This window comes from Heterodontus francisci, chromosome 2 (assembly GCF_036365525.1).
Source record: "Heterodontus francisci isolate sHetFra1 chromosome 2, sHetFra1.hap1, whole genome shotgun sequence".
Taxonomy (NCBI): Eukaryota; Metazoa; Chordata; class Chondrichthyes; order Heterodontiformes; family Heterodontidae; genus Heterodontus; species Heterodontus francisci.
Genome location: NC_090372.1, coordinates 47,711,591 through 47,724,012, shown reverse-complemented (window position 1 = coordinate 47,724,012; position 12,422 = coordinate 47,711,591). Strand labels below are relative to the sequence as shown.

The window sequence follows — 12,422 nt, the reverse complement described above, 5'->3', positions numbered from 1 at the left end:
TGGCCTACATCCAAGGGTTTTAAAGGAAGTGGCTGCAGAGATGATGGAGGCATTGGTTGAAATATTCCAGAACTCACTGGATTCTAGGAGGGTCCCAGGGCATTGGAAAACCGCTAATGTGACGCCCATGTTCAAGAAAGGAGGGAGACAAAAAGCAGGAAACTATAGGCCAGTCAGCCTAACATCGGTCATTGGGAAAATGCTAGAATTCATTATTAAAGAAGAAATAGCAGGACATTTAGAAAAGCTTAACGCAATCAAACAGTCAACATGGTTTTGTGAAAAGGAAGTCATGTGTGACAAATTTGCTAGAGTTCTTTGAGGAATTGACAAGCAGAGTTGATACAGGGGAACCAGTAGATGTAGTGTATTTGGATATCCAGAAGGTATTCGATAAGGTGCCACATAAAAGATTTTTGCACAAGATAGGAGCTCACAGTATTGGGGGCAATGTATTGGCACGGATTGAGGATTGGCTAACTCACAAGGCAGAGAGTCGGGATTAATGGGTCTTTTTCAGGTTGGAAAGACGTAACTAGTGGAGAGCCACAAGGATCAGTCCTAGGGCCTCAATTTTTTACTATCTATATTAATGACTTGGAGGAGGGGAAAGAGTGTAGCATATCCAAATTTGCTGACGATACAAAAATAGGTGGGAGGGCATGTTGTGATGAGGACGTAAGGAATCTGCAAGGGGATATAGATATGTTGAGTGAGTGGGCCAAACCTTGGCAGATGGAGTTTAATCTAGGAAAGTGAGAGGTCATGCACTTTGGTAGGAAGAATCAAAAAGCAGACTATTATTTAAATGGAAAGAAACTCCGAAGAAGTGCAGCACAGAGGAATCTGGGTGTTCTTGTGCATGAAAGACACAAAGTTAGCATGCAGGTGCAGCAAGTAATTAAGAAGGCAAATGAATTTTTGCCTTGATTGCTAGGGGTTGGAGTTTACAAATAGGGAAGTTTTGTTATAACTGTACAGGGTGTTGGTGAGGCCACACCTGGAGTACTGTGTACAGTTTTGGATCCTGTATTTAAGAAAGGATATACTAGCATTGGAGGCAGTTCAAGAGATTCACTAGGCTGATTCCTGGGATGAAGGGGTTGACTTATCAAGAACGGCTAAACAGGTTAGGCCTTTATTCATTGGCGTTTAGAAGAATGACAGGCGATCTTATTGAAACGTACAAAATTCTGAGGGGGGCTTGACAGATGTTGAGAAGATATTTCCACTAGTGGGGAAATCTCAAACTAGGGGACATAGTTACAGAATAAGGGGACACTCATTTAAAACTAAGATGCAAAGGAATTTCTTCTCTCAGAGGGTAGTGTATGTCTGGAATTCTCTACCCCAGAGAGTTGTGAAGGCTAGATCACAAAGTATTTAAAGAGGAGGTAGATAGATTTTTGAAATATTGGGGAGCTGGCACGAAAGAGGAGTTGATGTCTGAGGCAGATCAGCCTTGATCTTTTGGAATGGTGGGCAGGCTTGAGGGGCTGAATGGCCTGCTCCTGCTCCAATTCCTTATGTTCGAGGCCAGAATTAGAGGAGCACAGATATCTGGGAGGGTTGAGGAGCTGGAGGAGGTTAGAAATCGGGAGGAGACGAGGCCATGGAGGGATTTGAAAACAAGGGTGAGAATTTTAAAATCAAGGCGTTGCTTGGCCGGAAGTCTGTGGAGCTCAGTGAGCGCAGGGGTGATAGGTGAAAGGGACGTGCTGTGAATTAAGACGTGAGCAACAGAGTTTTGGATGTCCTATTTTTGTAACTTTTTGGTTCCTGGAGAAAAAGTGGAAAACAATTGTTCTCCAGCACTAATGCCTGTCACCTATTGAAAACTTTAAAAAAAAACAGTCATTTGGTAGTACAGAACTTGAGTATTGCTGAAAATAGAAACGTTGAAGCGTTTCATCTTGCACACATCAGGACAGTCCGCAAGAATACCAATGTAAGGGAAAACAACAAATTTATACTGTATGAGAAGAGTGTGCTGATTTGGTTGGCAAGTGAACTCTGGTAGAGGCGTTGCCATGGAGAATGCACTAGTTAACAGTGACTGACCATTCACTGCCAAGCTTTGTTTGAAATTTAAACCAGGCAGCTTGACTCTGATTAGTCAATGCATTGCCCTAAGGAATTAACTAGCGAATGGCTGTCACTTATTTTGTTTAGCTGAAACAGGCGTAATATTTGTACATATTCTTTCTGTCTGCAAAGAACCGGACCCTGCCTTAATGTCTTTAATGGGCTTCATCCTGCGCTCAAATTCATCTTTGAAATGGAGCAGTCAAATTAGTTCCCTTTCCTTGACTTACTAGTTGAGAAATCTGCTAAGGGGTTCTCTACCACGGTCTACTGCAAACCTACCTTCACTGGTCAATCCACTCGCTAGGATTTTTGCAGTTCCGCGCGCTATAAGATAGGCCTTATCGGCAACCTCGTAAATAGGGCCCGAGCCATTTGCTCACCATGCAAGCTTGATGCTGAAATAGGGCGAATCAAAGAGATCCTGCAAGACAATGGCTACCCTGATCAGATCATTTTTTGCTGTATATCGCGCAAACTTATGAACTGGCTTAAGGCTGTCATTTTTTGCCCTGAAAAATGCCCGGTCGACCTCAAATTACCCTGGAAGAGTAATGCATCCCGAGAATTTGTGCAACAGGTGAAGCTAGCTGTTTCACGCTGCTACTATGCAGTAGCAACACGTGTTATGTTCACCACTAACAGGATGCTGCCGTCAAGCCAAAAAGATGCCCTGCCTATCACACAAATGAATAGTGTGATATATGAATTTCAATGCCAGTGTGATGCTAGGTATATCGGCCATACGTCTCAAAGACTGGCGGATCGTATCAAACACGTCCCTTCTGCTGTTTGCAACAGGCAAGGTACGGGCCATACCCAACTAGCCCATGCCTGCAAAACTTAAACCACAGTGTCCAACATTAGATTATGATTCCGCGATTGGACAACATTTGCTAAATAATCTTCACTGTGCTAAGACTTATGCTGACAACCAATTTAAGATTGTCAGGGCTTGGCATGTGGTGCATTTGCAGCTGCATATATTGATACACAGGGCCCTTTTCTTCGCAGACAGAGAGAATATGTACAGACATTGTGCCTGTTTCAGCTAAATAAAATAAGTGACAGCTATTCGCTGGTTCATTCCTCAGGGCAGTGCCTTGACCAATCCGAGTCAAGCTTCCTGGTTTAAATTTCAAACAAAGCTTGGCAGTTAATCGTCAGTCACTGTTAACTGGTACATTCTCCATGGCAACGCCTCTACCAATCAGTGTTAACTTGCCAACCAAATCAGCACACTTTTATGCAGGTTCTCCTGCCAAGCATGAGGCATATTAATTTCACCACATGGACATTAAATTTCAAACTGTTGTTGAAGTGAAGAAAGAATTAAAAATTGCCAGATCTTGGCTGGAAAGATATTTGCATATTAACAGACAGTGCTTGGAAAGGACAAAGGACCATTCCCTGATGCATTCAACATACAATGGACTTTTGATCACCAGACGTTGAAGGTGGGGGAAGCTCGTATTCCTGGTTGACTACTAAGATGGCCAAATACTCAAACGGACATGGTCAAACCAGCTAGACACATGACTAACCTGCTGGGCGACCTGAGTTTTTTGAATTTGTACAAATAGTTTAGGCAAAAAGCAGAATGCTCCTGGATTGAGAAGATCTCTCTTGGCTGGCTTGCCACCGTCTCTCCCATTTGCCTGTTCCCGTCTCTTTCTCAAGCCTCTTGAATTCACTGAAGACACATGAACCCCAAGAGAGAAAAGTCTCCCCTACAGCGAAAAAGCTTTAAGAAGAATACTGGGCCCCAACGAAAAGCAAGATCTACCTACAATCAAGGACTCTACAGTGAGCTCGAAGACCCGTAACAAAAACTCTTCAAATATTGCCTCAGTCTTTTCCACTTTATTTCTTCTCTTTTCTGTCTCTATTTGCATGTGTGTGTCGCGTATCCATAGGCGTAAACCGAATTAGAGTTTAAGTTTAATAAATTTCAACTTCTTTAAACCTAAAAAAGCCTGTTTGTGCTGGTTTCGTTACCTTATAATTGGAAAGCAGTGAACAAGGATTCACCAAGGGGGAGCGAAAAACACGGTGTTTTTAAAATTAAACGCTGTTACGGTAAGACCAGGTAAAGGCTGAGAGGGACCCCTAGACACCTTTCTCACCTGTTCGTAGCAGCACTCTTCTCATACAGTATAAATTTTCCTTATATTGGTATTCTTGCGAATTGTCCTGATGAGCGCAAGACAAGAAGCTTCAACATGTCTCTATTTTCAGCAATACTTTATAAAAAAAAAAACGAAATTGCTGAAAATGTTCAAATGGCAGCCTTATTACTGGGGTTAAGTACTATGAAGTCCAACATGCAATTTAATCTGCCTTTTTCATGATTGACGTTGGAGAAACATGGAGGGGTAATTTTTAGCCTTGTTTCTTGGGAGGAGAGGATTGCCTGCTCGGAGTCCAATCGATTGAAATCAATCCAGGCAGCAAAGTTCAATATTAGATAAGGTTTAACTGGTGTGTAAATTGCTTTCTTATTTATGATATTAAAACATGTTTGAAAATTACTTGCAAATTACTCTTGGAGTCTCAGAGTCATACAGCATAGAAACAGGCCCTTTGGCCCACCGGCTCCATGCCAACCATAATGCCTATCAATACTAATCCCAACTGTCCGCATTAATTCCATATCCCTCTATGCCTTGCTCATTCAAGTACCTGTCCAGATGCCTCTTAAATATTGCTACTGTTCCTGCCTCCACCACCTCTTCTGGCAGCTCATTCCAGATACCCACTATTTTTTGTGTGAAAAATTTATCCCTTTGATCCCTTTTAAACTTCCTCCCTCTCCCCTTAAATCTATGCCCTCTAGTTTTAGTCACCCCTGCCATGGGAAACAGACTCTGGCTATCTACCCTACCTATGCCTCTCATAATTTTATATACCACGACCCAGCCTATCCAATCTCTCTTTATAACTCAAGCCCTCCAAACCAGGCAACATCCTTGTGAATCTTTTCTGCACCCTCTCTAGCTTAATCACATCTTTCCTGTAGTGCGGCGACAAGAACTGCACACAGTATTCCAAATGCGGTCTAACCAACGTCATGTACTGCTGTAACATGACGTCCCAACTGTTGTACTCAATGTGTCAGCCGATGAAGGCAAGCATGCCATACACTGCCTTCACCACCCTGTCTACGTATGTTGCCACTTTCAGGGAACTATGTACTTTAACCCCAAGGTGTCTCTGCTCAACAACACTCCCCAGGGCCCTGCCATTCGCTGTATATGTCCTGCCCTGGTTTAACTTCCCAAAATGCATCAGTTTGCACTTGTCCACGTTAAATTCCATTTGCCAATCCCTTGCCCACTTTCCCTATTGATCTATATCCTGTTGTAACCTTAGACAACCTTCTTCACTGTCCACTATACTACTAATTTTGGTGTCATCTGCAAACTTACTAATCATGCCCCCTACATTCACATCCAAGTCATTAATATATATGACAAACAACAGAGAGCCCAGCACCGATCCCTGTGGCACACCACTGGTCACCAGCCTCCAATTTGAAAAACAACCCTCCACTACCACCCTCTGCCTCCTGTCACCAAGCCAATTTTGTATCCAGTTGGCTAGCTCACTCTGGATCCTATGTGTTCGAACCTTCCGGACCAGCCTACCATGCGGGACCTTGTCTACATGGACTTTAGCAAGGCTTTTGATAACGTCCACCGCCCTGCCCTCGTCAATCCTCTTGGTCACTTCCTCAAAAAACTCATTCAAATTCGTGAGACATGATTTGCCACGCACAAAGCCATGCTGACTATCCCTAATCAGACCATGCCTTTCCAAATGCATATAAATCTTGTCTCTCAGAATCCCTTCCAATAGCTTTCCCACCACTGATGTAAGGCCCACCGGCCTGTAGTTCCCTGGCTTATCACAGCTGCCTTCTTAAATAAAGGCACAACATTAGCTATCCTCCAGTCTTCCGGTACCTCACCCATGGCTAACGATGATACAAAAATCTCTGCCAGGTCCCCAGCAATCTCCTCTCTTGCTTCCCATGGCATCCTAGGATACACCTGGTCAGGCCCTGGGGAATTGTCCACCTTAATGCGCTTCAAAACCTCCAACACATCCTCCTTTGTAATGTTGATATGCTGCAGGATATCGCTGTTCCCTCCCTTGAACTCACTAGCTTCCACGACCTTCTCCACGGCAAATACAGATGAGAAGTATTCATTTAAGACCTCGCCCATTTCCCATGGCTCCACACACAGATTACCACACTGATCCTTAAGGGGACCTACTCTCTCCCTAGCTACGCTTTTACTCTTAATATGCTTATAGAATCTTTTAGGATTCTCCTTTATCTTATCTGCCAGGGAAATCTCATGGCCCCTTTTCGCCCTCCTAATTTCATTCTTAAGTGTAGTCCTACATCCCCTATACTCCTCGAGGGACTGGCTTGATCCCAGCTGCCTATTCCTGACATATGCCTCCTTCTTTGTCCTGACCAGACCCTCAATATCCCTCGTCAGCCAAGGTTCCCTAAACTTGCCAGCCTTGCCCTTCAATCCAACAGGAACATGCCAGCCCTGAACTCTTCCTATCTCACTTTTAAAAGCCTCCCACATGCCTGATGCCCCTTTACCTGTAAACAGCCTCTCCTATTCAACTTTTGAGAGTTCCTGTCTGATACCATCGAAATTAGCCTTCCCCCAATTTAGGACTTCAACTTGAGGACCAGTCCTATCCTTTTCCATAACTATCTTGAGTAAGAGGGTTGATATTTGCATATAGGTACTGTTACGACCAGGTGAGATAGGGGTCTAGGGGTTCCCTCTCAGCCTTTGCCTGGTTTAACTGTAACCGGGGTTAATTTTAAAACATCATGTTTTTAGCTCCCCTTTGGTGAATCCTTATTCGCTGCTTTCCAATTGCAAGGCAAAGAAATCAAATCAGACAGGTTTTCTTAGATTTAAACAAGAAAGGTGAAAGTTTATTAATCTTGCACTCTAATTCGGTTAACGACACAACTTCGTGACGCTGTTCGTTGGGGCCCAGTGCACACTTCATATTGTTTCGATGTAGGAGTCTTCTTGCTTCACTTCAGTGGGTCCAGAGGTTTGTGAGAGAGCACCAGCCAGGAGAGAGGCTGTCTGGTTCCAGGTTCAGTTGCAAGCTGTCTTCAAACTGTCCTGTGAGCACAATTCAAAACCAGACCTGGGCCAGCAAGTTAATCATGTGACTCATTATTTAAACAAACTCCTGCGTTTGTGGATTTCAAAGCTCTTGGTGTGGGGGGGGGGTGGTGGTGGTGGGTGGGTGACGGTGTAGTGCTGTCTCTTACCCTGACAAGATGTGGATCACCATTGCCCAGGCCAATCTCTCAACTGAATCAGTGAGCAACTCTTTTGTCTGTCCAAGCGCTGTCTCTTAGTATGCAAATGGTTTTCCAGCCAAATGTCTGGTGATCTCTTTAAGCAGGTAATTTCTTCACTCCAGCAATGGTTTAAAATTAATATTAATATGTAGTTAATATGCCTCATTCTTGGCAGGTGGGGGTCTTCATGACAGTACATTTTATAAGTATGTCCAAGCTTTGTCTTCAGAGGCCACTTTGCTGCATACCGTGGAACTTTAGGGCCAACTTTGAAGTTTAAAGCAGGCTTGGATCAGTTGGGTGAAATGATCTGTTTTTGTACTGTAAATTCTTTGTTCCTATTAATTTGCATATGTATCAAGTTGCTGAGGCTAACAATCTAACCATTTTGATTTAGAATTTATTCGTCAATGAGACAGCAGTGCCAAACAGCCCTTTCCTAATCTTCAGGCCCACAAATCACTAACAGAACCAAATAGAACTGATGTGACTGGGTTTCCGAGGAGTGCATGTGGGCGATGAGGGTGCCAGTTCAGACACCTCGATACATATTCTTAAATGAGGAGTGTTTTGCATGTGTACTTCTCTATTAATAGGACTTGGCTACCCCGGAAGCATTTTCAAGAAATCCTTCTAGAGTATGGGAATTCTATCACTACCGCCGTGAACTGATGCTGAGTAAAAGCCCAAATTCTGCACACCTTGCTATTGCTGAATGTGAGGCTAGACTGAGCAAGCAAGGCCGAAAGGTTGTGGTCATCACTCAGAACATTGATGAACTTCACAAAAGAGCAGGATCAAAAGATATATTTGAAATTCATGGTATGTGACTGCTTTGTACTCTGAAAGTCATGATTTGTAGTCAATGCTATTTGTCTTGGCACTTGTAATGTCTGTGGTGGGGAAAAATGAACTGAATTACTAATAAGGTAGTGATGACACATGTTGATTAGTGACCACAGTGAATTTGAATTTTGCTTGGGCACCCAGTAGATAAGGTACTAGAGGAGGAAATCCCAGTTATGTTCCAACCAGGTCTGCTTGTCTCAGTCACCAATTTGACTTGAGGTGCAAATTTGCATGTCATTACTGGTTTTTATATTAGTCATAGTCAGAGTCATTCACGGCACAGAAGGTGGCTATTTGGCCCATCGAGTCCATGCCGGTTCTCTGCAGAACTATCCCGTCAATCCCACTCCCGCACTCGATTCTTGTTGCCCTGCAAGTCGATTTCCCTCAAGTGGTCATCCAACTTCCTCTTGAAGTAATTGTCCCCACTTCCACCACCCTTCAATCTTCTTTGTTCCAAGGAGAACAAACCGAGCTTTTCCAACCCTAACCTTGAAACTAAAATCCTCCATCCCTGGAATCATTCTGGTAAATCTCCTTTATACACCTTCTTAAGGGATCTCACGTCCTTCCTAAAGTGTGGTAACCAGAACTGGATGCAGTACTCCAGTTGGGGCCTAAACAGAGCTTTATAAAGATTCAGCATAACTTCCCTGCTTTTGTACTCAAAGCCTTTATTTATGAAACCCAAGATCCCATATGCTTTATAATCACTCTCTCAATATGTTCTGCCATATTCAAAGATTGGTGCATATGCACCCCCAGTCCCTCTGTTCCTGCACACTCTTTAGAACTGTGTCATTAAGTATATATTGCCTCTCCCTATTCCTTCTGCCAATTTGCATCACCTCACACTTGTCAGTATTAAATTCCATCTGCCACTTGTCTGCCCATTCTGCTAGCCTATCCACGTCCCGTCGCAGGCAGTTCATATCATGCTCACTGTTTGCCACACCTCCAAGTTTGGTGTCATCGGCAGATTTTGAGATTCGGTTCTGCATTTCAAGATCCAAGTTGTTTATATATAGCAAAAAAAGTATTCGATAGCTAAAAAGGTTAACACAAAAAGAGATGCCAGTTACTCTTCCTTCTTTGTTTTACTCCATTTATCTTTTGTTTGCTATTCTTTGCAATATTCCTTTTCATCCTCTTTCTTTGTCTCTCTCCTTTTCTCTGCATTTTTTCTTCCCTCGTTCTCTAACTGTGGCTCTTATTCGTTGATGTTTTCCATCTTTCCTTCGCTGAGTGGTTTAACACATTGTAGTAAAAAAATGCAATTTCAAAGAGTAATTGTCTGATACAAAACTCATTGGCATTATAGGACAGAGCCTCCTACCATTTATATAATGAGCATTATAAACACCTTTATAATCTGAAAATATTCATTCCAAAATTTAAGCAACTGAATGATGTCCAATGTAAATCCAACTTCAGAGCTTGTAAAAATTCCAAATTAAAAGTCCATCTTTTCATTTTTTTCCTGTTACCCTTTACTATTTTTGTTCTATTCTTTTTTCTCTCTTTCCCTCCACAGAGGCTGCACTTTTAGGAGTCAGTGGTATAATGTGAATATATGTATTAAAATATTTAGTAAAATCAACAATTAAGTAAATAAAAGAAACCATCTAAAATAACTGAGGCAACAGACAATGCTACATTGCAGCAAGTTTCTTAGGTTGTTTCTCTTTCTTCATACAGTGCACCAGTAACAATGACTCAGAAATTGCTAGAAAAATAAGAGAATTATTTGTTGCTTTAAAAAAAGGCACAATTCGTGGCACAGAAGATAATTCGTCAGTTGTGAGTCACCATGATTTGTGCCATTGCACCATTTGCAAAAACGGAAGCTCACTGTTACACTCCACAGCAGTGGCAAGAAATTGCTGAATTTGCAACATAAATATGAATGAATCTCGCCACAGACATTTAGGGGTCAGCTTTTATCCAATAAGGAGTCTGTTAATTACACAATTTAGAGTTCTGATACGCAACTCAACTTTGGAGATCCAGAAGGGAACAATTGAAACTGTGCAGTCTCACTCCTGCAGGTAGTGAATTGTTGGTAAAGATTTTTTAAATATTAACCCCACCTCTTGTGTGCCCCTTCCTGCACGCACCCCCCCCCCCCCAAAACCAGCTGCCAATGCATGACCAAAACCTTTGTAATGGGATGAAATGTTTGTGTACAGGAAGTACATGCCCTACACTATCTATCAGGTGTAGATAGATTCTTAGAAATTGATTAAATTTTCCAAACTTCCATCCATCTTGTGCATGTATACTATCTCCACACAAACCTCCGTCTAATGGAGCCATTTCAACTCAACTAGTACTTTGCAGTCCAAATAGAAAGTGTTTAGGGATTGTGATGTGCCATCTAAAAAGCTTAGTAGTGGAGCATTGACCTTTCCCTAGCAGATCACTCTGAATCCCACTCCTAAATGATACTTGAAAATAGATGCTGAGTTATGGCAATATCCTGTGGAAGGGGTGTCACCCCACTTGTTAGTAGTTGTACTGACACTGCACTGTGTATTGATCCATCTATCCTCTGACTTTAGGATGACTCTGTCTCTTTTTTTGTTGGAGAAAAATAAAATCAATGACTATAGCGCACAAGTTTAATTATAACACTAACTAGGAGCAGATGTATTTTTAAACTGTTTTCTCAGTTTCTTATCAGATCTGTAAGTTGATGCTTTAACATTTCGTTTTATGTTTTAAACTATTTAATTTTGTTCTTTTAGGCAGTTTATTCAAAACACGCTGCACAAACTGTAAACATGTAGCAGAGAATTACAGGAGTCCAATATGTCCAGCTTTAGCCGGAAAAGGGTAACAACTTAATAGAATTAATTTTGAGATGTATGTGATAATTCTGTAAAGCTGCTGAACGCAGTGCAGCTAAGAAACCCAAATTGGAGTCTTGACTGTTGTTTGTACTCGGCCTTCCTTCAGGGTTGGATTGCCAATTTTTGTTGGCTTGTCTGAGGAGACAAAAACCAGCTTAAGGACTGGGAATCAGTTTCCACATCTTAAGCATATTCTGTCCAGTTAATGATTTCTGTCAAGGTTTGTGGTTTGCAGTCAGCTAACCCTGATGAGTTGGATGATTAACTTTTGGGTTTGGGTGGAGAAAAATGTGGTGAACAAATCATTTCTCTGGAAATTAGATTAAAATTTGTTTACTGGAAATAGAAATGGTGAATGCTGTAAATTAAACAGATATATTTTCAACTACTGTGTAGCACAGCATTTGAAGGAAACTGAAAATGTTGCTGTAATTTTAAACGCATATTTCTTCTCATTTATTTCCAGTGCACCAGATCCCAATACAGATGATGCCAAAATCCCGGTTGAGAATCTTCCCAGGTAGAAATGTTTGTATCCTGATATAGTGATCATAGAACTCATTACTGTACACAATGTAACTCTATATAAAAATAATGTAACTGCTACATACCAAACTTTTAAAGTACATGCAAGTACTGCACACTGTGCAGACTCTCCCATTCAGTGAGGAACTCATCTCACACCTTGAACAGAAAATCCACGCCAAATTCACCAAACTATTTTTCCCCTTTCCTTAGAATCAAATGGCTTAGAATTGACATAGAACAACTTGCATTTATATGGCTTCTTGTCACATCTCTCAAGCTTTTCAGAATGAGCTACTTTGAAATATAGACTTGGATCAATGTGGTTTTGCAAATGTCATGATAGAGCACTTGTGTGCTTCAGTTTGCTGTACTGCAGGATTGTAATATCTGTTGATTCCCGAGGAAGGCAAAGCACCTTTTGCTACTTTTGCATACCTCAAAAATGGAATTGGCAGAGGCCTGGGGTATTAGTTGCTTGGCTAGTTGGCTGGTAAACAATATATGATCTAGGAAGGATAAAGATTAGGACAAAGGGGAAAAGAGCATTATCTGCGAAAAACAATTTTAAAAATTAATTGTCGATCAACTCATTTTCAGACGTGCTTGATGAATGATTATTAAATGAACTGTAAGTCATAGACAAATGTTCTACAGATATTGTGGTTTGTTGAAACCATATCAGGGTTAAATTATGTGTAGTAATGTTTACTTTTCAATATTTTCTGCTGCCATGATCTACAGTCCTATTTCCC

At 41.7% G+C, this 12,422-nt stretch overlaps 1 protein-coding gene across 4 annotated transcripts in view; it reads left to right on the top strand.

The window, feature by feature from the left end:
- sirt5 (sirtuin 5) overlaps window positions 1-12,422 on the top strand; it is a 56,572-nt gene that overhangs the window by 26,148 nt on the left and 18,002 nt on the right. For all 4 annotated transcript variants that reach the window (XM_068058037.1, XM_068058047.1, XM_068058056.1 and 1 more), the window contains exons 4-6: window positions 8,038-8,263; window positions 11,038-11,125; window positions 11,609-11,662. In XM_068058037.1, coding sequence (XP_067914138.1) covers window positions 8,038-8,263; window positions 11,038-11,125; window positions 11,609-11,662 — 368 coding nt within the window. The remainder of the gene's footprint in view (window positions 1-8,037; window positions 8,264-11,037; window positions 11,126-11,608; window positions 11,663-12,422) is intronic.